The 25907-nt window shown below is 38.7% G+C and overlaps 2 protein-coding genes across 4 annotated transcripts; both read left to right on the forward strand.

Moving 5' to 3' along the window:
* The first annotated feature begins 324 nt into the window (after positions 1-324).
* On the forward strand, positions 325-20329 carry scube2 (signal peptide, CUB domain, EGF-like 2). 3 transcript variants are annotated; one of them, XM_087793709.1, is made up of 23 exons: positions 325-604; positions 915-1031; positions 1206-1331; positions 1838-1972; positions 2287-2412; positions 2492-2608; positions 3842-3931; positions 4320-4436; positions 4517-4639; positions 6474-6590; positions 6706-6828; positions 7070-7186; positions 8770-8859; positions 8969-9082; positions 10061-10228; positions 10520-10726; positions 14716-14886; positions 15930-16097; positions 17099-17260; positions 17321-17518; positions 17590-17742; positions 17808-17887; positions 19380-20329. In XM_087793709.1, exons 1-23 carry the CDS (start codon positions 517-519, stop codon positions 19524-19526), a joined length of 3054 nt encoding a protein of 1017 aa, XP_087649835.1. In that variant the 5' UTR covers positions 325-516; the 3' UTR covers positions 19527-20329. The 3 variants fall into 3 exon arrangements, with proteins under 3 accessions (XP_087649835.1, XP_087649836.1, XP_087649837.1); XM_087793710.1 differs by having other exon boundaries at positions 10523-10726; XM_087793711.1 differs by lacking the exons at positions 7070-7186; positions 8770-8859; positions 8969-9082; positions 10061-10228.
* A 417-nt stretch (positions 20330-20746) lies between these two features.
* On the forward strand, positions 20747-24493 carry tmem9b (TMEM9 domain family, member B). Its single transcript, XM_087793712.1, has 5 exons — positions 20747-20931; positions 21485-21576; positions 21650-21758; positions 22554-22688; positions 23776-24493. Exons 1-5 carry the CDS (start codon positions 20860-20862, stop codon positions 23929-23931), a joined length of 564 nt encoding a protein of 187 aa, XP_087649838.1. The 5' UTR covers positions 20747-20859; the 3' UTR covers positions 23932-24493.
* Positions 24494-25907: the final 1414 nt, after the last annotated feature.

Raw genomic sequence — 25907 nt, forward strand, 5'->3', positions numbered from 1 at the left:
CAGGTGATAAAAGGTCAATTAATTCGGTTTTTCTTAAAAAGTGTGTCATCAAAAAAGCCAGACATTAGCTCACGCTAGCTAACAGACGCCACATGCTAACGTTGCGATTTGTCTCTATATAAACTTCTTTATCTTGAATTTTGGCGAAATCCTTCCTTGAGTATTTAATCCTACATTGATTTATCCAAAGTGAGATGCTAACAAACACGACAATGTTTCAAAATAAAATCCCGACAAAAGCTTTTACGCTGCGTTTGTCGCGCCGTTGTCCGCCAACTTCCGGCTATTATCCAGATAACTTGACAACAGCTACGCTTCAAACTCAAGTGTACGCGCACACGCACCCACTCCCCTAACACACACACCGACACACACACACACACACATCCACTATTACTCACTCCTTTCTCTTTCAAAAGGCCCTTGTGCGGCAGATTGACAGGCTAGGATGAAAATGAGGCGGACGCTCGCTCCCGACTTCAGTGCGTCCTTCTGAGGATCTAGACTTGGATCACCATGGGAGCTGCTCGGGCGACCAGGGACTTTTGTTTGTTTTTGCTCTTGTTAAATAGTCGCCAAGGCGCTGCGCTTCCAGAGACTCGAGGTGGGACTTTTTGCGTGTGTGAGCGAGAGTGTGTGTGTGTGTGTATGAAGAAAGCGTGTGTTTTCCAGACTTTTACGCACGCTTTACAAGAGTGCGCTCTTGTTGTTCCCAACCTACCTTAACATCTTCAAAACTCACGGTTCCAGCTTTCTATCTTTTCTTAAATCAGTTTATTTTATTTCTATTTCACGCGCTCTTACCAAGTGACTTTGTTCAGCGCCGCGTCCACTGACTGGTTTCTGATCCATGGACGAGGATGGATAGAAGGTTTGTTGATGCTGTCGTGTTCAGTCTCTCTGTTCTTCTGCAGATCCGTGTGCAGATGGAAGTGATGGATGTCACATTGATGCTATTTGTCAGACGACACCTGGATCTTACAAGTGCTCGTGTAGAGCTGGTTTTAAAGGAGATGGAAGGCACTGCGAAGGTAATCCTGACTTGTTTACTCCATGTTCTTCTCATTCAACATGAGAGAGAATCAGGCTGAGAACATGTTTATTTGCCAGTTTTTTTTGTGTGTGGTGTATGTGACGCCTAAATGGTTAAATTCGATCCATTGGCACTGACTTTCTTTCTCTCTTTTGTGTTGTTTACCTCCCAGACATTGACGAATGTGACTTTGAGTTCAACGGTGGCTGTGTACACGAGTGCAACAATATTCCAGGGAATTATCGATGCACTTGCCACGACGGTTTCAACCTGGCACACGATGGACACAACTGTTTAGGTGGGTTGACTGTCTCATAAACATGTTTAAATCCCTCTCTCTAGAACAGACCTGGGCAAAGTACCCTTTGACTTTATTTATGCGGCCCTCGTAATGTCAAAGTATGATCGTGTATAAATGGTTCTAATGCATTAAGAAAAGGATATTGTATTTATTATTCATTTACATTTTCACATTTATTTACTTTTCCCATCCTTTCTTGTGTGTAATTTCTCGAGTATATATTAATCCCTCAAAACATTTCTTTTAAGTTAGTTGAAGAAATGTTTTGAAAAAAAACTTGTATATACAAGAATAAAATTGCAGCTTATTTAGCTTAAAAAATGTCACAGCCTCATGACAAATCCTTTTTTGAGGGATTTTCTCGTCTTTCTTTTTGCTTGACGGCCCCTAACAACATTCACAGAATTTATTGTGGCCCTTGAAGAATTGCCTAACCCCTGCTCTAGAAGTTAAAATATAGTTTTAAGTTTTCTCCTTTGGTGACATATTTGACTCTCCTGCAGATGTGGATGAATGCACCTTCAACAATGGCGGGTGTCAGCACACATGCGTCAACACCATGGGCAGCTACGAGTGCCGATGCAAACACGGCTTCTTCCTCAGTGACAACCAGCACACGTGCATCCATCGCTCCGTGGGTGAGTCTCCTCCATGCGTGGTTGGCTCTGAACTTCCCAACCAGGCTGTGGATTTGTGACACAAAAGTGCAACACATTCAGGACCTTATAAGATCAAGGCTTTCACTTTCACATAGACTTAGCCTAAAATATTCACCTTTCTGCAGAGAGAGGTGCCACAAATAACACGGCGGTTGATGTTTTTGGGATTGTTTGAAGTGTGAGAACAATCGGGGTCTCTGCCGTACTAATCTCCCAGTATGAGTGCCTTTTGTGTGTAGCCGGTCAGTCACTGTAGGAGAGCTTCATTGTGTACCTCTCTCTCTCTGTCCCAGAGGGCCTCAACTGTATGAATAAGGAGCACGGCTGCGCCCACATCTGCAGAGAAACACCCAAGGGGGGCGTATCCTGCGAGTGTCGGCCGGGGTTCGAGCTGGCCAAGAACCAGAGGGACTGTATCTGTACGTGCCACACACACACACACACACACACACACACATGCTTAGACTGATGCTTCACACGGTGTTGTTTCTCTGGCAGTGACCTGTAACCATGGCAACGGAGGCTGCCAGCACACCTGTGAAGACACGGAGAAGGGTCCGATATGCAAGTGTCACATGAGGTACACGCTGCAGTCGGACAGGAGGTCCTGTGTCGGTGAGTTGAATGATAATCTTTTCTTTTTTTTTAATGGAATCATGAGTAAAATGTTTTTATGCATCAACACACACACATTAAGTTTAAAGATGCATCATCTTTTGCTAATTTAATTTACAAACATTAGTTGATTCAAAAACTTGTTTCCTTCTATGATATATCAGGGGTTCAGACATGAAGCCCCCCCAATGATATTCCATATCCCTCCATTAGATGGTTAAACTCTGAATTAAAGATCATCTTGATATTATAGAATGTGCCTTTATTGTTCGGACGCTCGGGAAATTTAAATTGTCACAGCAAATACGTTACAGATATTGAGAACATGGTACACATATTAAAAATAACAAAAAAAAAATCTGTAGTCATAATAAATAATAAAACAATAATAATAAATAATTACGATTATAAAATAAATAATAAAAAAATTAAAGCACATTAATAAGTGAGGTAATGATGAATATGTACAATTCAAATGAGCAATAATAAGCATGTGAGTTATAAACACCATTCATGCATTTATTAAATGACCACAATGGTAAGAAAAGAAGTGGGGAAATCTCTCCTTCCTGCAGCATGGGTGAATAAGTAGGTACATTTATTGGTGTATTTGCAGGGAACAAGTTGGTGAACTATGTAATTATTTTTGATAGATTTTATTAAATAAAATTGAAATATAACATTTAAAATTAGATCTCAAGAACTAAACAAATAAAAACTAGAAAATTAAATTGTATATCACTTTAGATAATAATTTGAATCAACGATGTGCCGCAGAAAAAAAAGATGGTTTTAACTGGCTTTGTTTGACGGGCCCTTAACACAGAGCATGAGTCGTGTTCTATATCCAGTGTCAAAAGCAAGATGGCCGACACAAAAATGAATTGACATATTTGTTGTTATAAGTACGGCTATAATTATTAACTGCTGTTATTCTAGTTCAAAGTCAACAAGAAACCAGCAGCTTCATTAGGAAACATGCCAGAGCGACATTTATCTTGATGAACGCAGTGAAAACTGAGAGCATGTTTCTGCGTCTGTGGTGTTTTTCTGAAGATAAGAATCTCAAGTGGACGTGCGTGATGTCTCGGAGACAGAAGGAGGCTTGTTTTAGATTCACTTTTCTGATCTATGGAATCATCAAAAAGATCATGTGTGGACACGACTAGTGAAAAGTGACCAACGCGACCACCTGGATGAAGGTTCTGTTCGCTCACGTTGATGTTTTCGCAGAGAGAGACGAAGCCACCACGGAGTCCTCGGATCACAACGCCACCTCCTTCACAGAAGTGGACAAGCGGGTGAAAAGGAGACTTCTAATGGGTACATGATCATTCATTTCTTTTCCACTCGTCGCCTCGGTGAGGTCTGGAGTTTATCCCAGCTACTTGGGGCGAGAGGCGCCGTCATCGTAACCTATTTTCGTCGTATTAAGATGACATGTTGAGCTGCCAGAAACCTCTCAGACGTCAGATAGATGAGAGAAGTAATGTGAAGCATTCCTGCCTTCTTTAGGCAAACTGTGAAATGACTAAGCTCTGCCGCGCTCGCCTCCCCTTTCCCCGACCAAAAAATCTGCTTTTGTAACAGAGTGGCACTTTTCACATCAGACTTCCATCTGGGAGGAGAAGAACTTGACTTTTTTGGTGGTGGTTTTGGGTCATAATGTGAGCAGTTTGTGTGAAATAAAAGTGTAATCTGTTTCTGGTAGAAACCTGTGCAGTAAACAACGGCGGCTGTGACTGCACTTGCAAAGACACATCGACAGGCGTGCGCTGCAGCTGCCCCGTGGGCTTCACGCTGCAGCCGGACGCTAAAACCTGCAAAGGTCAGTCGGTTACGTTCTCTCGATCATCACTATAGGTTTTTGATCTGTTCTCTGAGATGACGGATGTTCTTCTCCCACAGACATCGACGAGTGTGAGCATCATAACGGGGGTTGTGAACACTTCTGCAGGAACACCATCGGCAGCTTCGAGTGCAACTGCAGGAAAGGCTTCAAGCTGCTGACAGACGAGCGCTCTTGTCAAGGTGGAGTATTCTCATGACTTTTACCTTTTGAGAAAAATATTAATATTAATCAGTTTCTTTTAATGAATAAATACAATTTATCCACCTTAACAATATCTTATTTAAGTTAAAAAATAGTTAAAAAATAAAGACTATGATCAGTTTCAAACTTTGTGACTATGCGGCTTCATAAGATAAGTCTTAAGTTAGATTCTTTATTTTAGTAGATATTGATCAGAAGTGGAAGGTTTTGTAAACGATAAATTTAAGGATTATGAGGGCTCTATACCGGCTCTATTTCTATATATAAGGTGTATTAAGTGCGGTGTAGCTACAAAGCAAAGCAACATTTTGACATATTTTTGGTTCAAGGTCAGTAAAAACAGCTATAATTAATACATTAAAAGTATGATTATAAGGCACATTGATGATTTTTGATAGAATAAAAGAGTTTTAGGTGCGACTTATTATCCGACAAATAAGGTACTGATTTCTTTTTGCTATTTTGTTAATTGAGTAACTTGTCAATAAGTAACAAGTAGTAATAATAGTACTAGTAATAAGTAGTGGTGCTCGAGAAGATAAAAAGTATTTCATCTTAATATCATAATCACTGATCACACGAGCAATTATAGCATTAAAGTTTGTGAGTCGCAATGTGTTATTGCGATATTATATGTATATTGTGGACTGCTCTATCTACAGTATATTAAATATATATAAAGTATCAATAATGAATGCCATCAAATTCCTCTCTTTCAAAATCTCTTTCACTCTTAAGAAGTCTCTGTGTAGTTATTGACAATTATTTTCCTTATCTTAGCTTAAAAACTGACATTTCTATTGAAGAACAACATTAATCTACTGATTTTGAGACCACCATCCGGCAGGCCACATAGAACGACTTGGTGGGTCAGATTTGTCCCACGGGCCTTAAGTTTGACACTTAAATGCAAAGTAAGCAAAGTTCTCTATTTTGTAATGCGAGGGATGACATTAAACTGTTATTTTCTGTAGTGAGAAATAAACAATATGCTTATGATGTCTTCATGTACAATTGTACTGAAACCACAGTGTTTTCGACAGCATAGCATATTAATTATTGAGAATAATTTGGCCTTGACATGCCCCTGATATTAAGACTTTCTGCTAAAGTGAGAATTCTGACCTGCTCTAGTAGAAGAACTCACATTTCTCCGATCCTTAAATCTCTTCACTGGCTGCCAGTTTCTTTCATGATTAACTTTAAAATTCTGGTTCCTACTTTCAAAGCTATTCATGGTCAGACCTTCCATCAGTGATCTGATCCAGACTTACACCCCAGCTCGGGCTCTGAGGTCTGTGGTCAGAATCTACTGATGGTTCCTGAACACACGGTTCAGGACCAGATGAGAGAAATCCTTCCAGACTGTTGCTCCTAAGCTTTGTAACGATCTTCCTCTCCATCTGTGTTTGATGATCTACTGACTCCTTCAAGAAACATCTGAAGACACTTTCTTTATTCGTGCTTTTCCTTGATTCTCTGAGACTTCTGTGTTTGTCTCGGTTTTGTCTTGACCTTTAAAGCATATATAATTAATGGTTATGGTTTTGATTTGATTTGTTTTGAACACTTTGTGCACCTGGTCTAGAAAAGCGCTCAACAAATATTACTCACTTACTACAATGTCTAAAAGAGCATCTCATTGAGGTTTTCACATCTTTAATTACAATCAAAGTCGAGCCTCTGACGACACGGCGGGCATGTTCGCTGACTCCTTCAGTCGGTGAAGACGTCAGTGGTGCGGGAAATCCCTCTCGATGAGCGCCGCGACTAACCACTGCTATTATGTCGTCCGTCTGATTTTGATTACAGATATAGACGAGTGCTTCTTCGAACGGACATGTGATCACACGTGCGTCAACTCCCCCGGTGGCTTTCAATGCCTCTGCAACAAAGGCTTCACCATGTATGGACTGGCCCACTGTGGAGGTGAGACAGAGTTGAGTAGTTTTAATGTCGCACATCAACAACAAAGAGAAGGATTAGCCGACAGGTGCCTCTTTTGAAAGTGTGGCGAATATTGATGTATCTCTTTTCTGTCCAGATATTAATGAATGCAGTGTGAACAATGGAGGTTGTGAGCAGGGTTGTGAGAACAACATGGGTGGATACGAATGCTTTTGCCATCCTGGTCATAAGCTCCACTGGAACAAGAAGGACTGTGTTGGTAAGCCAGGGTTCCTTGTGCATGAGAAGCTGTCGTTACAACATGTTTGGGATGAAAAGCAAGAGGGCAAAAAAAAAACAAAAAAAAACAGGAGATACTTTGGATACACTTGTTCTCTTTCCTCTCTAACCATCTGTCACACCTGTGCGGGCAAGATTCCGGTCACTATTGTACGTGTTCTGTTGGTGCCGCACAATCAAAGTGTTCTTCTTCACCTTGGAGCTTTGTGGTTTTCATCTAGAGGCTGAGGGTTCACTGCCTCCGAAAACCACCGCCAAACCAACGTTGAACTGCAGCAAACAGGCGGGAGGAGACCGATGTTACCTGACCTGCCAGTCCCAAGTTCACATCAGCAGCGGTGAGTCCGTGTTGCTGGAACACCTGTTTATATTTAGCAGCTTACAAGCAAAAATATACACATATCCCCCCATTTTATATATATATATATAAATTCTTCCGTACATCCATATATATATATATATATATATATATATATATATATATATATATATATATATGGATGTACGGAAGAATTGTTGGATGGATGAATAGATGGATAGATGGATAGATGGATAGATGGACAGATGGACAGATAGATAGATAGATAGATAGATAGATAGATAGATAGATAGATAGATAGATAGATAGATAGATAGATAGATAGATAGATAGATAGATAGATAGATAGATAGATAGATAGATAGATAGATAGATAGATAGATAGATAGATAGATAGATAGATAGATAGATAGATAGATAGATAGATAGATAGATAGATAGATAGATAGATAGATAGATAGATAGATAGATAGATAGATAGATAGATAGATAGATAGATAGATAGATAGATAGATAGATAGATAGATAGATAGATAGATAGATAGATAGATAGATAGATAGATAGATAGATAGATAGATAGATAGATAGATAGATAGATGGACAGATAGATAGATGGACAGATAGATAGATGGACAGATGGACAGGTGGACAGATGGACAGGTGGACAGATGGACAGGGAAGTAATAAAGGAAGGAAAGAAACAAGAAGGAAAGGCAAAGAGAAAAATAGCTTTATTGATCTCTTGGTAGAAAATGTTTTGTAAATTGCAGTCCCCACACAGCAGCAAACAAAATAACAAAGTTCACAAAGATAAATCAGATCAATCAGATCATTTAAATTATAAATAAGAAATTAATAAAATTAAATGTTCAACATAATGTGAAACGGACCTACTGCTTTCACAATGACAACAAAATAACAATATCGTCACTTTTTATAATTGAATTGAACTACACAAATACCTTCAAAGGCAACTCATGAATATGATATTTGACATTTGTAGTAGAAAAGTTGTTTTGTTTCCTTCATTCATCCGGGACAAAGCAAACAACTCCATTAAGCAACCTGGTGCTTTCAAGGTCTCTTTCTGGGAAGCAGAGATATGACAGATTTTGTTTCATGTTCATGTTGACCTTGTTACAAGTGTTTTTTTGTTAGTCAGTGCAGACAGTTCAAGGAGATTTCATTCATTTCCATGTGATACACCTGTGTGTCCGAGAAATCAGTTAGTTTAGAAGTATGGTCTAGTAGTTGGACATCAATTTCACTCATTATGGATTAAAACAAATACTTGTTATTGAGATAGATACCCTTTAAACTATTTCCTGAAGGAGACCTCCTGAAGGATCAATAAAGTTCTATCTATCGATCTATTAAATGTCAAACATAATGTGAAACAGAATATTAATAAAATAAGGTCATAAAGCTACGATTGTAAACATTATTGAGTCAGTAAGTCAACCTTTAGTTGTCGCCATCATCCCGCGTAGAAGCTGTTCTTGTTCCTACACGCCGTTTGTTTGCTCTCGCTGATTTGGCTTTTGTATCTCCAACTTTTGTCTGTGTTGGTCTGCGTGTCACGGCCTCTTGTGTGCTTTTAGGGACAGAGGATTCCTACACCGTGACCTGTGGAATGCCTCTGCCCTGCTTGGGTGATGCACAAAAGAACAACAGTGGCTCACATTGCATCGGCAAGTTAACATAACACAGATTTCCGTCTTCTTCTGTCGAACAAAACAGTAGCTAAAAAAAAAAAAGTGTTTAGTTACTCACAGGGTTCTCTTTTTTTCCCCTCTTCAGAGATGTTGACTCCTCGCATTAAAACCACCGCGACTTTCAAGTCTGGATCTTCAAAGTGCAACTTAAAACGGAGCCAGGAGCGACTGAAGGAGAGCTTGAACGCAGCAGCGTCAGGTACAGAAGCTGCCACACAGGAAGCAGAACAATGCCTTGATGAGATCTAGTTTCCAGAGAGACGATAAACACTTGTTTATGTTTGTCTATAAAGAAGAAATAGATAGTGTATGACGAAGATGAAACAGACCCGCAGGTTGGCTTCTTGGCAGATCAGAGCTTAAGGCAAATGTGAAAGACATTTGTGGTGAAAGTGATGTGGTTTTGAGGCTCTTGAATGTCTCAGCGCAGCACTTTGTCTGGTGGTGACAGGAGAGGATGTAATTAGCCATAGCATGCCTTTCACTTGTGCCTGACCTAGCCATCAGTCACACTGGCTTCCCGTGGAAGTATTAAGTTGCCTGTTTTGGCATTTACTTCCCTCACCGACTGAGAAATGGTACATTAGAGTCTTCGGGGAGAGTGATGACTCGATTCTCTACACACAAAGGTAGATTTTAACAGAAATAAAATGCTTTATAGTGACTTTAATCTCATTGGATTTATTCTCTACTGTCATCACCAAAACTCCTATGTTGTTTCGACAATACTGTCGATAAACATTTTCAGATTCTGATTAAATATAATTGACATTTTATGTTACTTTTGCCGTCGGCTGTTCGACAAATTAACTCAAAAACAGATTTGATCAGAAAATTTAGCTAAACAACTGAGTTTAATGAGGATTAAGGGAATATTCTGAAGAACTCGTTACTACTCTCGCCTACTACAGTAGTACTGCGATTGAGCTCATAACTTTTTTTCAAGTACTTAAAAAGGAGTTGGATTCATAAAAGATCTATAAGGTGATTATATCGTGAGAAAACATCAACATGGGTGTTATAAGTGTTTTAATAAAAGTCAGTTTCTAGTTTCTAATATAGTGTATTATTGATTTGATGAACTTTAAAAACAAAACATGTAATCCTTCTGTTATAAGGCTAACAATTGTGCGATTGTGTGTGTGTGTGTTGTTGTGGTCGTCTCCCATACCCACAGGTAGCAGGTTCCTCTTCACCGAGAACGTCCAGTTCAGTTACGTCAGCCTCCACTGCTCCTCGTCCGGACAGCGCACGCGAAGCCGCCACGGAAGGAAGGCCGGCGAGGAGGACGGCTCGTCCATCACGGCTGAGTTTGAACTGGATGTGAACCTAGAGGAGGTAACAGGTTGGTCTCGCTGTGCTTCTGTCTGCCTGCAACCTTCTGTCATTGTCCCTTTTTTTTTTTCCTTTTGGCTGCTCTGTCATTCAACCCGACTTTGAAAGTATCTCCTGTTTTGACTTTGATTTGGTGATGGGCTGTTTTTTAAAGACCTGGGGTTCTGAATTCTTTGTGTTGGCTGACATTGTTCTTGCTTCTCACCATTTATTGGAGTCTGTGCATGGAAGTGAAGCTCACCTCGTGTCTTACGTACCAAGTCCATTCTTCTCTGGAGACAGTCTGTGCTCTGTCAACCAGCAGGCACCTGCGACCTGAACTGTGCGCGGCGTCGCTCAGAGAAGAGGCTGAGAAAGACCATCCGGACCCTCAGGAAGTCCATCAACCGGGAGCAGTTCCATCTTCACTTTGCCGGCTCTGACTACGAGCTCGCTAAAAGTCTAGTCCAGGCGGCAGAACCACATGGACCGTGTTTGGCGGGACAGATGCTGATGGGCAGGAAATGTGGTGAGTGACTCACTGACTCGTTCTCAATGGCAGCGTGACGAAGCAAATATGAAATACTTCATGCAAGTGCAATATATTTACACGAGCGGGTTGAGTAATTGGATGTGGGGCAGGTGTGTGCCAGATGAGTGCCACGCTTGGCTCGCAGATGTGTTCTAATGAGCTGGTTGGAAGCGAGAGAGAGAGAGTTTGTATCGAAAAGAACAGAGAGACCGTTGTTGGGTCTCCAACACTGTGAGATCTTCCATCTCACTTGGATTCCAAACGGAGCAGAAGGGGGTTCACTGGTGCCACTCGGTTTGGTTTTATATACAACGTGCACAGCACAAATGTTCATTAAAAGTAACCGCACGCTCCCGGGGGGCTCCAGAGCTGAAGGCTGGCATGTGTTTTCTCTGGCTGTTGCAAACCGGCGCCCCCGGATTCAGGCCTCAGAGTACGTTTCAAGATGTCAACCTCTCAACTTTGTTTTTGTCTTTGAACCGCCATCTTTTCTTCTCCTTGAGTGGCTCTTTTAGTGCATATGTGTCGAAACTCTTGGCCAACCTTGGTTGGATGGATGGCCCAAAACCAAAGTGGGTTAAAGTTAATGATTATGTTGCAACCTATAAAGATGTCAGTGTTAAAAATAAGATATGGAAATAGATCATGGAAGTCAATAATTAAACTACCTTGGTGAAGGTATTAAAAGCGTCCAATCTGTTTCCCAAATGCTTGTTTATGGTCCCAATTTCACACTAGATAATGGAGTCTCTGTTTTACCCACCAGTTAATTAGTGGCCTCTTACCCTGAGTCTGGTTCTTGAAGGTTTTCTGCCTAAAAGAGTTGCTCTGGTTGGGAACAGATTGTGCCTCTTAGAAAAAGAAATCGTTATAGAAATGAAATGTGCCACAAATAGAAAAAGATGTGTGGATAGCAGTTAGCGGTAGTAGATATCCTACAATCATTTAGAAGTATATTTCAGGTAAATGTATCTTATTTATCATAATCCAAACTTAAAATTCAATTCAAACAAAAATGATGCTTATAAATACATTCACAATACATTCACGGCAAATATACTAGACAATAGTGCTGTTCTTTGTCATAACTGGTGATGCGATACTAATAAACAAGTCTTAAGATGTACCTTGAAACGCAGAGGGAGTGGAAGATCTTTCCAAAGCTTAGGAGCAACAGCCTGGAATGATTTCTCTCCTGTGTGTTCAGGAACCGTCAGTAGATTCCAATCCACAGACCTAAGAGCCCGAGCTGGGGTATAAGACTGCATTAGATCACTGATGTCAGGAGGAGCCTGGGGAAATGTGAGTTCTCCTACTAGAGCAGCTCAGAATTCTCGTTGCAGTGTTTTGTATTAACTGCAGGCTGTTAAATAAAGGCATTAAACAACAAATTGAGATATTTAAGTGTATTCATATTTTCTCACACCCCTGCTAGACAGACATAAACAATCGATAGCTCAAGCTTCGACACTGGCTTAACTCTGAGGGCTCTGTTGGACATCGCAGGGGTGCAGACATGTAATTTGGGCAAAGCAAGGGGGAGCCGAAAGCCATTCTTAACCTCCAGCTTTTAAAGGAGCTATATTTTTCCCTCCTCCCCCACCTCCCGCTCTGGCTTAGAGGTGCAGTTTGGTCCTTTTCAGTTTGCCCAGGCCATTGAAAAAAAACCCATTTGGGGTTCATGCCTCAGAAGAAGACTACACAGCTGCCACTGCATCTGAAGGAAAGCTGCTCTTGTGTGCACGTCTCTCATCCATGAAGTGATTTTGCTCTGTAAATATTGACTTTTTGAAACTGTTGCTTCGGGATTTTGTGAATGAGATTGATGACGCGCTCGAGTGAGTAAACAGATCCAGACGTTCTTTAACAAAGTGGACCCAAAGTGTTTGACTTGTTTGCCTGTTTGTTTTAATGTTGAAGATGTTTAGGAAGTGCTGTTGATTCAAGCTGGCAGTTTGAGTGTTGTGACCCCCACCTCCACTCCCCCCGAGCTAGGGGCCACTTTGCATGACCCCCAGCCACTAAACTGCTGAAGAGAATTGACTTCAGCCACACCATGGGAATCAATTAGCATCAGCTGTTTGGGCCTCTAGTTGATGGGCGCGAGCAGCGATTGGGCCGAGCAGAATGGGGGGATTCAGAAACCTGACCCCTTTTATTGGGTTCAGCTCCTTACCACTGTGATACCGTACTGTTTTCCTATGTCATCAAGTAGGCAAAGACTGAGGACTTGAATAGAGGTGAAAGGTCTTTTAAACCTCTTTGGGGCCATCAATTCGAGGACTCTATAGAAGCGTTCTTTGCATTTGAAAGGCTTCAAGGTTTTTTTCTTTCTTTCACTTTCACTGTGTCTCTTCTCTCACTGCTTCCCTCTGTCAAATAAAAGCTGTTTGAGGACAATGCTGTGATGCTCTCCTCATGGTCTTTCAGAGTCAACAATGGGCTTCAAAAAATTTGAACTGCTCTTGAGAGAATTACATTTTATTTCTATGCAGGAAAATCCAACAATTTGCTCGAAATAGAAAGCGCGTTCAAGCCTCTTTGTGTGTTTGGATTCTCTCCGGACTCACGGGCGACTTGGATGCTGACTTTGAGATCTCGGTGATTTATTCTTGTGCGGGATCAGCGTCGGTTTTCCAACTCCACTTCTTAAGAGTATCAGACAGACATGGTAATTCCCAAATTAATTACAGGCATCTCAGCGCGTGGGAGGAGAACGCTGGTTTGGTCCCTTTAATCAAGGCTTTGCACTTTTCCCAGATAAGAGGGAAACGCTCGCTTTGATTTACCTCAGTGTTTGCTTTTTAAGGAGACAAGGGTGCTTATGGTGGTATTAAAGGAAACTTCCTGTTGCAGAGCCATGCTTCTTTGAGTGTCACTAGACTCCGGGGTTCTTTTGTCTCTTTGATTTCACAATCGTACGACGTGGGGTTCCTTGCCGCTGCAGTTCTGGGGCCTTTTACACGAAAGTTGTTTACACTTGGAGACAGTGATTTACACGGTGTGTAGGAGTTTGTTGGATTGCACAATGTCCTTCAATCTGGCGGAGAGCTCGCAGACCCTCAAACCTCGGGGTCTGTTGATATTAGGGAACCGAGAGTGATTACGAGAAGGAGCATGAAAATGTAAATATATCACGAATCAAACAAATAAACCGGATAAGATAATACTTGGTAGTATTATACAAGTTATACAAAGCATTTTGTCGGATACAAATATTTACATATTTTCACAGAAAAGATATTTCCCGTAATGATTTCAATTCTTAATAAAAAATTCCGTGTTCAACTGTGTTGAATCAACAGTCCAATGTTATCAGAATATCTCAGTAATAATGCACATATACAGATAAGATGAAAAAAAAGCATTTGAACAACTATCTAGATGAAGAAATGATCAATAAATATATCAATTTATTTGAACATAATTGTCAGGATTTATCCTGTTAAAACAAAACCAAACAAAACCAAAGCCGAAAGTTTTGTTCAATAATTCAGTTCTTAGATGTTATATTAGCTGTATTTAAATCACAACAAACAACATATTCATCTTGCTACACAAATATAAAGAATAAATATTAATAATATTTTGTAAAAAAAATACTATTATTAAGTCAAGAGGCTCGTGTCTGGGGTTTAATAAAGCAAAAACACAGTTATACAAATGATAAATATTCTGTTTAAATCTCCAGTAATTGTTACAATAAACACATGATGTTTTGTCTTGAAATTAAACAAACTTAAATCTTAAAATATTTCCTGCTAAAATATATTTAAAATATATATATTTTAGATAATGAGGCAGAAAACACTACAGTGGAATCTAAGTCGTATATATTTAATGTAACCTTTGCTGTCCTTGAATTGTTGTCCAACTTTCTGATCTTGTTTCTATGATGAACAGAAAGAAGGAGAGAAACTATGTCAACATTTATGCTGGTGAGACGAGTCTTTCTAACAACACATTCCGATGCTTCTCTTTATCAGTGAGCTGCGGCGTCGGGACCTTCTTCGACGGCGATCAGGGACGATGTGTTCTCTGTCCCGCCGGGACATATCAGGACGAGGAGGGTCAGATGTCCTGCGAGCTCTGTCCCGGCCCTGAAGGAAGAGACGTCTCCAGAGTGGTCGGAGCTCGAAACGTCTCAGAGTGCGGAGGTGAATTGATTTACACGTTTATGTAGAGTAAAGAATGTATTATCAGCACTATGTATTGTTAGTATGATAGTTGAGTGTATTATTCAGTGTGTATTTTTAAATGTATTTAACATTTTAATGCAAAATAAATCTTATTAATGACAAATTGTGGGCAATTAAATAAGTTTTAATCCAACAATTCTTTGATTATTAAATAAATCGATTTCTAATGAACAATGTTTATGATCTGAAATGCCTACAAAAACACCAAATACAAATAAAAAAAAACCTCGAGGCAATCCAGCTCGCCAAGTCATTTTATGAGGCCCAGAACATTTGTTGACATTGTGACTTATAAAGATGTTCGTCTTTAAGACACGATCAAGGAGATGATGGATGTCAACAATAACAGTAAATGTGATGATGAAGGAAAGGAATGTGTTTGGTAAAGAAGGACAAACACAGAGATAATTAAGTCTCAAAGAAAAAATCTAAATTCTCTAAAAATCTAATAACAAAATCACACTTCTTGTTTTGTGAATATTTATATTTATATTATATATTTATATTATATTTATACATTTTATTTTACTCGTGACTTAGACTTCAAATAATTCTGTGATTTTCTGTAAAGTGGGATTTTATATTTGAAAACTTCTTGCATAACTAATGTTAAAATATAAAAAGATTCTTCTGTTTAATAAACGTTTAAAATATGACATGCTTCAACAAGTTGAAAAAAAGCTTTTGTCGGTCGGGGAGCTTTGGTCTGCTGATAAAAATCTCCCCTTTTCAATTTCTCTCTCTTTGTGTCTCGTCAAAGAAGCTGCAGCTTAGAAATTGAATGAGCGTGAAATGAAAAGGTGAACTTGGCTTCTTTCAGCGAGGTACAAAAGCCAGACCAGCCACCATGTTCTTCTGTTATCTCAGTCACTTCTGCGGCTTTGAACCCGACTCACATCTCCTTCCGACAGACTAAACAAGAAGATGTTTGTTGGTATTAGTCACCCAGAGGTTCCAGTCGGTGAATGCATCTTCATGGTCAAACAAATGTGTGTGTTCAGGTCAGTGCTCCCCCGGACACTTTTCCCATGATGGCTTCATCCCCTGCATGCCGTGTACGCTGGGGTCTTACCAGCCCGACGTGGGACGCACCTCCTGCTTCACCTGCGGAGGAAGTCTGGTCACCAAACACACCGGAGCGCTTACGTTTCAGGAGTGTGAGACGAAAGGTGTGGTGGTTTGTTGTGACTCCTGTGATCCCTATAATCACTCTTTTTCCTGCAAAAATTGTAGTTTACTGTTGCTCTAAGTAGGTTCTTTGATGGGATTGCAAGCTCGTAGTTTCTGTCTTGATAACCGGTTTAGGAAACAGCTGACTCTCTCAGAGTTAGTTTTTAGGTTGTTGCTTTATTTAATAATACTATAATCTTGGGTCTGTGCACTTCTGGGCTGTGGCGCCCCCTGCTGGCTGCATATTTCAGTCATTAGACATTTGTAGTTATAAAGATGGTTCTTTATTATGGGGTGACGTATGTTTTGTTTTATTTTTCGCGGATTTAGCGGCACTGATATAGCAAATATTTCAAACATTTGAGAAGCCAAATCTTAATGTTAAATTTAAACATTTAACATTTTGGTTTAATATTTCGATTAATTATTTAGATTTAGATTTTAAAACAATGATTTAGGTAAGATCTTTAATATAATTTTAGATTTAAGTATATGGTTTTGCATACATGGTTTTCACATTTCTCGAAAGTGAAAAATATTTGCAAAATCTTGATCAACTTTGCTTCTGAATCAGTAAAAAAAACACGGGTCTTTATTTTATTTATTTTAAATTCGGCGCCCCATACTTTTTAACTGAAGTTTAATTTCTGTTATTTATTAACGGGACTAGTTGAACAGTTGTGAACTCTGCTGCCACCTTCAGATCATTACAAGTAGTTGCATCCTAAAACGATATACGTACAAACCCAATTTCTCCTGCTTATTCTTAAAAATCTCAACTTTTTCCTAAAGGGTCCAACACGATTATTATCATTGCATTTTAAATATATAATTGTTTTATTTAAAAAAAAAAAAAAACTAATTCATTTTAATTATCAATATAATTGGATAGAAAAAGCAGAATATTTGTCTGTAAATCTTCAGAACATCAGTGTCAATCATCATCTTTTCCTCGAGTCTCATTCGACGTGTTTCTATCGGCTCCTTCTTCCTCCTGCAGTCCAGTGTTCGCCGGGTCATTACTACAACACCAGCACCCATCGCTGCATCCGCTGCCCGACAGGAACCTATCAGGTGGAGTTCGGTCAGAACTACTGCATGGCCTGTCCCGGAAACACCACCACGGACTTCGATGGCTCCACCAACATCATGCAGTGCAAGAGTACGAGTCTCCTCTTCACGGTGGATTATTCCACTTTTATCTAACTTCTTGCCTTCATAGATCGCCATTGCGGGGGAGAGTTGGGAGATTTCACCGGCTACATCGAATCCCCAAACTATCCCGGGAACTACCCGGCCAACGTCGAATGTACCTGGACCATAAACCCTCCTCCCAAACGCAGAATCCTCATCGTTGTTCCCGAAATCTTCCTGCCGATCGAGGACGAGTGCGGGGATTACCTGGTGATGAGGAAGAGCTGTGAGTCGGACTCTGTTGTCTGGTTTTCTACTTCTGGTTTTAATCCCATCTTTCATCTTCCTGCCGCACAGCGCTCTCTAACTCAGTGACCACCTACGAGACCTGTCAGACGTACGAGCGACCCATCGCCTTCACTTCCCGCTCCAAGAGGCTTTGGATCCAGTTCCGCTCCAACGAGGGAAACAGCGGTAAAGGATTCCAGGTGCCATACGTCACATACGACGGTGAGGAAAAAGGTGTTTGAGATGAGTTTGATCTTGATTTTAACGAGGAGTATTTGCTGCTGCAGAGGATTATCAAGAGCTCATAGAAGACATCGTGAGAGACGGCAGGTTGTACGCGTCTGAGAACCATCAAGAAATTCTAAAGGTATGATGAGCATGTTTTTCTCTGAGATCCACAGATTTCACCATCAATGACACATTTAGAATTCTCTTTTAAAAAATTCTTTCTGTTATTTCTCTAATCACTGCTAAAAGTTCCACTAGATTGTTGAACCTCAATTGTCTTGAGGAATGTCCAGGATGTCCACTCCCACTTGAAAATGTCTCTAACATCAACTAAATCACTGACTCACCATTACATCAGCTAAGAACGTCATGTGTTCGTAAATTTAATGTAAACATTTTTAAGTAAAGGGACAAGATTTGTCAAGATTTTACTTGGGTCTTTAGTTCCAGTAGTTTTAATAGTGATGGATTGATGAAGCCTCATGAAACAGTTGTGTAGTGAAGACACTGTATCATGATACTGTATCATCTCTGAATGGCCACTAGATGGCAATCTGTGCTTTACAATATGTTCCTTAAAATCTACTAATTAGATTAAACCTTGCATTCTTTTTTAACTTATAGCACCATCTAGCGTCCCTTTGAATTTCCGACACTGTATCATGATACTGTATCATTTTTGGAAAGGCCACTAGATGGCACTCTGTGATTTACAGCATGATACTGTCTGACTGTTTCGTGAGGCCTCATCAAACAGTCAGTAGGATTTAGGATAGTTTTGAAGAACTCTTCTTCACTTGTATGGCTTATAATTGCTGCTGCTCGCACACCTAACTACAAAGTAGCAAAAACAAAAATATGAGTTTGTTATAAAAAAAAGGGGTTTCCAGATGATATTATATAGTAATGACAACAAAGCTAATGTCACTGGTGGAAACTGGATTGGTTGATAGGAGTACTTTGTTTTGCCTGAGTTGATACAATTTTAACATGGATGGTTTTTTGGTGTAATTTAAATTACTATAGATTGGGAAGTCACATGGAATAAGCTCCTTGGTAGAGGTATGCACCATTTCAGCGCTACTTTAATTGAAGCAATGACGCCTTAAAAAACAAAAACAAATAATGAATTAACGTGAATTAAATACAGTGTAAATAAAATATGACAGAACAGAAAATATGTTATTGTGCCATGACATTTGAATTTATATAAAATAAAATAATATCAAATGTGAAAAAAATACAATATGCCATTTGTTATATATTTTTTAATTTATTTCAAAATTAAATTGATTAAAATTAAATTCTTGCAAAAAGAAATCTAAAGAAAAACACCATGTTGATGTGTTGTATATATGTTGGCATTAACAAAAAGAGATAAATACTAATAAAATGTTCAGTAATCTATCAGATGTTTTCATACTTTGAACTCTTAAGGGCCGCATAACAACAGTCAAAGCATCGAATGCTCCGAGTTAGTAGATTCTGACTCATTTGGAGTCACAACAAAGAGTCATAACTACTAGCATAATGAGCTACAACCTCTGGGATATTCAAAAATACATTTCAAAACTTTCACTGGCGGGTGATAACGAATTTCTAAATGTGTCTTCCATTTTTTTTGCTACCAGGACAAGAAGCTGATGAAGGCCTTGTTCGATGTGCTGGCACACCCGCAGAACTTCTTCAACTACACGGCACAAGAATCCAGAGAAATGTTCCCCAAATCTTTCATCCGCTTCCTGCGCTCCAAAGTCCTGAGATTCCTGCGCCCCTGAGACGTAACATTTGGTTTTTACCTTTTGTACAGTTAGAACCTGACGACCCCGTCAACCAGTTTTGTGAAGATATTTTCCAGTTGTTTTCGACCACACGAGTACTACAACAAACGGACCCAAAGAAGAAGTAAATGGACTCTAAACTAGAGCTAATTTGAAGATAGAGAGCATCTCAAACTGGATTACATTCCAATGTATGTAATGATAAAGTATTTCAAGACTCTTTGTTCACTGTAATCTACTGTTCAATGGTACGTGGTCAGAAACATGGACTTGTATATAGAGTGCATCTAGTTTTAACATAGGCTACTTTACAAGTAGAGACTGAACGGTGCCAAAACACTATAGCACAAGGCTTCTACTAAATACATAGTAGGAACAGAAAGCAATTATTCTGAGTTATATTTTGTATATGCTGTAAAAATGTTGTCCTTTCCAGTGTGTCCCACCTTTCTCAGCCAGTGTAGCTGAGACTCTGACTCCAGCTCCCTCTTCTGACCCCGGAGAACTGGGAATAAAGTGGGGGAAATGAAATAGATTCAATGACACGGTCAACATGGAAAAAACGTTTTAAATCTCAGGGGGTCACACACACTTAAGATTTTGACCAACCAAAGACAGATTCTGCAAATTAAAAATGGTGACACAAATGTGTGAATAAAATGCTTAAGGTCGGAATTTTAAAAACAGTTTGTAAAATATTTTTTAGAGATTTTTTTTTTCCATGTGTTAGCAATACATATCTGTATATTTTTTATGTTTTTGTACATCTAATATGCTGTAAATAAAGATAGAATGGTTAATGTGTTGCAAGTTTTTTTTTCCATCAATGTCTTATCAAAGGAAGATTTTAAAGTGTTTTGAATTTTTTCTACATTAAATGGGATGAGATCAACACGACTCTCCTTAAAAATCTAATAGATAAAACATGGATGAAAAAATATGAAAAACAATGTTTATACACATGAAAAATCATGACGTCAACTTTCAGTGACGTCACTGCTATGCTATGCGATGTCCACATAGCGGCCGCTGGTTAAATTGTAACATTATCTCTTTCGTTTATAAATTGAGATAAAGATCACATTTTTGGTCAGTCGATAAAAAGAAAACCAGTCGAAACGAATTGAAAACGATGAACGAATCAATTTATTACAGCTAGCTTTGTTGCTAACAACATTAGCGGAAGAGGACCGCCATCTTGAACGGAAGTCAGCTGACAGTGTTTATGCTCTCATGGCCACTGTCGAGACATAGCACCACCTCATATTTCAACAGCAGCTCGCCTAATATAATTTTTTTAAACATTTTCTTGCGGGGTTAGTCCATAAAGATGAAGCCTGCACTCGTACTGCAGATCTTTCTGCTAACATGTTTGGGGCTGTTGAGTCAAGTCGCAGCGAAGGTAAGCTAATGCTAGCTTGTCTGTTTAGATGAATATCATTTATAAAATAATGTTTTTCTCGCGTCACTATCATGTAAACATTACTTTAATGCGTGTAAACTGAAATAATAGCATTTTTGATCCTGCTGGAATGACAGGTTCGACGGTAGAAGAACCACGTACAGAGTAGTAACTGCGTACACATTACTAACCGGTTTAACCGTCTTTCTCTGTTAAATAGAGAACTGTCATATAAGTTATGATTAGTATTATTCTTCAGCGTATTGCTCGTGTTTTTTTGTCTACATTTTAAGTAATTCGTCTTCATACATGTTGTGATATTGTTGTATCTTGACAGTAAGTGTCAAGTATGTCTATAAACTATGGATTTCTAACAGAATTCAGGAGACATGTCATATAAGTTATGATTAGTATTATTCTTTAGCGTTTTACTTGTATTTTAAGGTGTTTTTTGTCTTCATTTTAAGTTATTCGTCTTCATACATGTTGTGATATTGTTGTATCTTGAGATCAGTAAGTGTCAAGTATGTAATAAACTATGTATTTCGAACAGAATTCAGAAGACATCCGCTGCAAGTGCATCTGCCCTCCATACAAGGACATCGAGGGTCAGATATACAAACAAAATGTTTCTCTTAAAGACTGGTAAGTACACGCCGAGGTGTTTTTCTTGGTTAATATTTGCTTGAACATAACAAAACTTTTGATTTCATCGCAGCAACTGTCTACATGTCGTCGAACCGATGCCGGTCGAAGGAAAAGACGTAGAAGCATATTGTTTGCGCTGCGAGTGCAAATATGAAGAGAGAAGCTCGGGAACCATTAAGGTGAGGTGGCATAAGACGATAAGAGAAATAAACTTTTATGAAGGTGATTTATAAACGGTAGACACATTGATCCCAGGAGTTGGAAATGTATTGATCCCATAGGAAAATTCCTTCTGGATATTATGGGATAAATACAACTTGTATTTAATTATTATCTGCATTTGAATTACATTTGGGTTCTATCCCTTTTTATATGAAATATTGAATGTATTTTTTCATATTTGTGTTTCTTATTTGTACAGCTCACTGTACAGTGTTTCGCTTTTTGCTCTTTGTTGAATTGCTGGGATCTATTTTTCCTTAATCAACTATAGTCTTATTTCAACTGTATAGTGTCTTGAGATAACTTTGTTATGATAAGACACTTTAAATAAAATTTAATTGAATTGAATTTGTTTTGCCATTCATTAAAATGTGCATCTCAAACTAGAACAAGACACGAGATGTTGGCTTTCATGTTTTTCATTTTGTGTTCGATTTTACTTCTAACGTCTTGAAACAGATTTATTATCTTTTAGAGTTGTGTTCTTTAGAAACTTGTAAATTTAGAAGATTACATTAAGACAGAATTAAGTAGAAAATATATTTTAAAATAAGTAAAAGCATCAGATTTGTAATTAAAGATATTTAGACAATGCTACCATTTGCCTGCTCTGAAGATTGAGTCTGTTTTTGCTTATTATGAACCTGATCATTTTTCACATGAGAGTAAATATTATTAATTGAAAAATGCATAAACAATGAGTTTAACAACTGCTTTAGTGAAGAATAAAATGACTCTCATCCTTTGTTTAGTTCACCATCATAATGTACCTCTCTATATTGGGGCTGCTGCTCCTCTACATGGTCTACCTGACCCTCCTGGAGCCCATATTGAAGAGACGTCTGTTCGGACACTCGCAGCTCATCCAGAACGACGACGACGGCGGGGTATGTGCATATCCTGCCTTCAGGGCAAACAAGGTTTTGACCTGACATTGTTGACAACTTTGCAGTGTTGCCTTCAAGGTCTTGTGTAAATCTCATGTGACTAAGGGTGAAGGTTCACACACAGTTGAAGGAAAATTGCTTATTTTACTTTTTTTGCGTAAAAACCAAAAAGGAACTATATAGTGTTAGAAAATGAATAACTAAAAAAGCCACATCACATAAAACTTGCATAAAGAAAGGATTCAGTGTTCATAAGAGTTCCTTAGAGGAAGTTGAAGCCCTTTGTACTGTGAGGTCGTTGTGCAAGACATTTTACTGCAAGTATTTCACTTTTGATCAGGAATCTTTATTGCTTTTAACAACACTATTTACTTGTTGTTAACGTTTCCTCTTGACGCTTAAGTTTAATTTCAACAAATCTGTTTTTTTCTCTCGATATCTTAATGTCAGTTGGTTTTTATTACCACCTTCTTTGTCCCTGATCTTTGTACAATGTTAATTCGTTTTTATTAATACAGACACGCCACAAATTAAACCAAAAATGAAAGCTAAAAACATTTCAAAAATTTCATAAAGAACATTTTTAAGTTTCAAGAAATGTTTCCAAATAGATAAACATATTTGCTAGAGAAAGAAAGTATTTTTTCCCAAGACTAAAACAAATTAAATGTTATATTTTCTTTCACCCATTGACCGGCTGCCAACATTAAATTATAAATTTCCCATTTCCTTTTCATCAACTGGAAAGTTGAGAGTAGATGTTAAAACACAAAGTTGTGCCTCAAACAGAATTTTGTTTTTGTTGGTATTTCTCTCCTAAAATGTGTAGCGTCTCAAACATCAATTTGGTGTTAAAATTGTGTAGTTTTTACTTATTTAATGTGTGTTGCAAAAGTATAGATTTTAGTTGTTTAAACTGGTGGAATGAGACATATTTTGCAAGTTAAGTAGAATCTTTATCTCTTCTTTAGTCCAGACATACCTGGACAGTGTGACAAAGTTGTGTTCTTTAAAAAAAGAAGCAGATTGTCTTGTGTTCCTGTGCTGGCTTCTGTGTAACCGTTGTTGTTTTGTTCTTGTCGTGCAGGACCAGCAGCCGTTCGCCAACGCTCACAACGTCTTGTCTCATTCACAGTCGCGACCCAACATGCTCAACAAAGTGGAACATGCGCAGCAGCGCTGGAGGAGGCAGGTCCAGGAGCAGAGGAAGTCCGTGTTCGACCGTCACGTGGTCCTCAGTTAGAACCCGTCACAGTAACGAAACACACCGCGACGTCACCCGACATTTGTTACTCGTTTGTGGTTGTTTTTTCTGTTCCAAGATCAAAACTGGACTCAGTAGTTCAGCGACACTTCTCTTAGTGTGGTGCCGGGGCAGGTGTAATGTCCTCCAGCATCCTGCAGGTGTGCCAAGTTACTCCAGATTCTTTTTTCAAGGTAAATGAAGGGAGGGACCAATAAATGTTTTCAGTTGTAACGGCAGACCTATTAGTTTCCTTGGACGGTGACTTTAAGTGTAGTCCTCCTACGTTACTCTCTAATCTTCCTTCAGTTTTTGCCAACCGCATGGTGTAGATCTCGCAACATATTGTTTCACGTCGTGCATTTGTCACTCACTCACCTGACCGAAGGTCATTGTAGTAGAAGAAGTTACTGACACAAGTCTCCATCATGACGCCCTCAACTGTCTAAATAAATGTCATATTTATTATGAATGCTCGTCATGTCATGAAAGGGTTAATCCGGCCCGCGAATCTAAACACGTCCTCGTTTTGTTACGAATAAACAAAATGTCTTCTTTCTAATTTTGTTCAATTGTATATTGAAATATTTTTCATTGCACATAATATTGAAGAAATAAAAACTGTCAGAAACTGCAAGAATTCTTAACATCGTTCACTCTGTTACAAACGGGATTATTTGAATAAAAGAAAAACTTGAACACAACCATAGAACATGAGAGGCACTAAGTGAACTCCCATGATGCCTTGCTACACACTGCTCTATTTAGTAACGGCTGGTTGGTTGCAACAGTACTGTATTTAAATTGTATGTCTATAGTGTATGTGTATAGCTATGTAGAAAGTGTTCAAGAGCTTTCATTTTCTTTAGCTGGGCGGCAAAGTACTGTGGGAGCTGTACATCGTATGTAATGTTGAGTTCACAAGTTCAAATAGGTATCGGTAATTTAAAGAATTGAAAATTTGAAAGGTCACTCCTTTGGGGGTTTTCAGAACATGACAGGAAAAACTTTGTCTTTTCAGGAAGTATCGATTTTTGAAGATATTTATCGTTTTTTTAACTAAACCTTTCAAATGTAGATATGTCTCCAGGGAGGCCCAGACCTTCATCTTAACAGATACATCATATAGGTCTTCCAAGGAGACCTCAAGACATTCCCAGGCCAGCTTTGCCTTTTGGCTTATGAGTTCATGCCGTATTCCAACTGAGAACCAAATTGATACCATAAGGTAAGGTATTCAAGAATAAATATAACTTTTGATTGTCATATGATGCATTCAATAATTATTTGTGTGTATAATATGTATCCGATACACAGGCAACGATACAATATATTGTGCTACTGTAGGAACAAGCATATATTTGTAGTATTGTCGAGTACTTGACTCTGGTGTTGAAACCAGAATATGTCCAAACGTCAGCTTTAAAAGCTTCTGGAGTCAACTGTATCCTCTCGTGCTCAGTCCTCGCCAGCATATAGCGGAACTTCATTGTTGCATTAGCTGCAGAGGATGTCCTGCCATCTATTGACGGGAAGTTTAATTGCAACATAAAATAACGAATGCTGTGAATAATTTCATGTTAAATGAAATTAAAAATATATACGTATATATTTAAAACATATATCTTAAAGAAACTTTTTTGAAATGTAAACCATGAAAGAAAAAAAAAATTTTTTTTTAGTTTCTTACGTTGCTAATAGTAAAGTATTGGGCAAAAAATAATCGCAATAGATCTGTGTATCAATATTCTCTAGGTAGGTAGAACTTTATTGATCCCTCAGGAGGTCTCCTTTGGGAAATTGTTTTTTTCCAATAGCCACAGCAAATACAGCAATTTTTCATAAAGAAAATAAACAAAATAAAATAAGAACAAGAACAAAGAGAAATAAAGAGAAAAAACAAGATGATACAATCTAAGTCTAAAGATAAAGATAAAGGACATAGATAAAGAAAAATGACAAAGACTAACAGAACA

Source organism: Callionymus lyra, chromosome 6 (assembly GCF_982586985.1).
Source record: "Callionymus lyra chromosome 6, fCalLyr1.hap1.1, whole genome shotgun sequence".
Classification (NCBI taxonomy): Eukaryota; Metazoa; Chordata; class Actinopteri; order Syngnathiformes; family Callionymidae; genus Callionymus; species Callionymus lyra.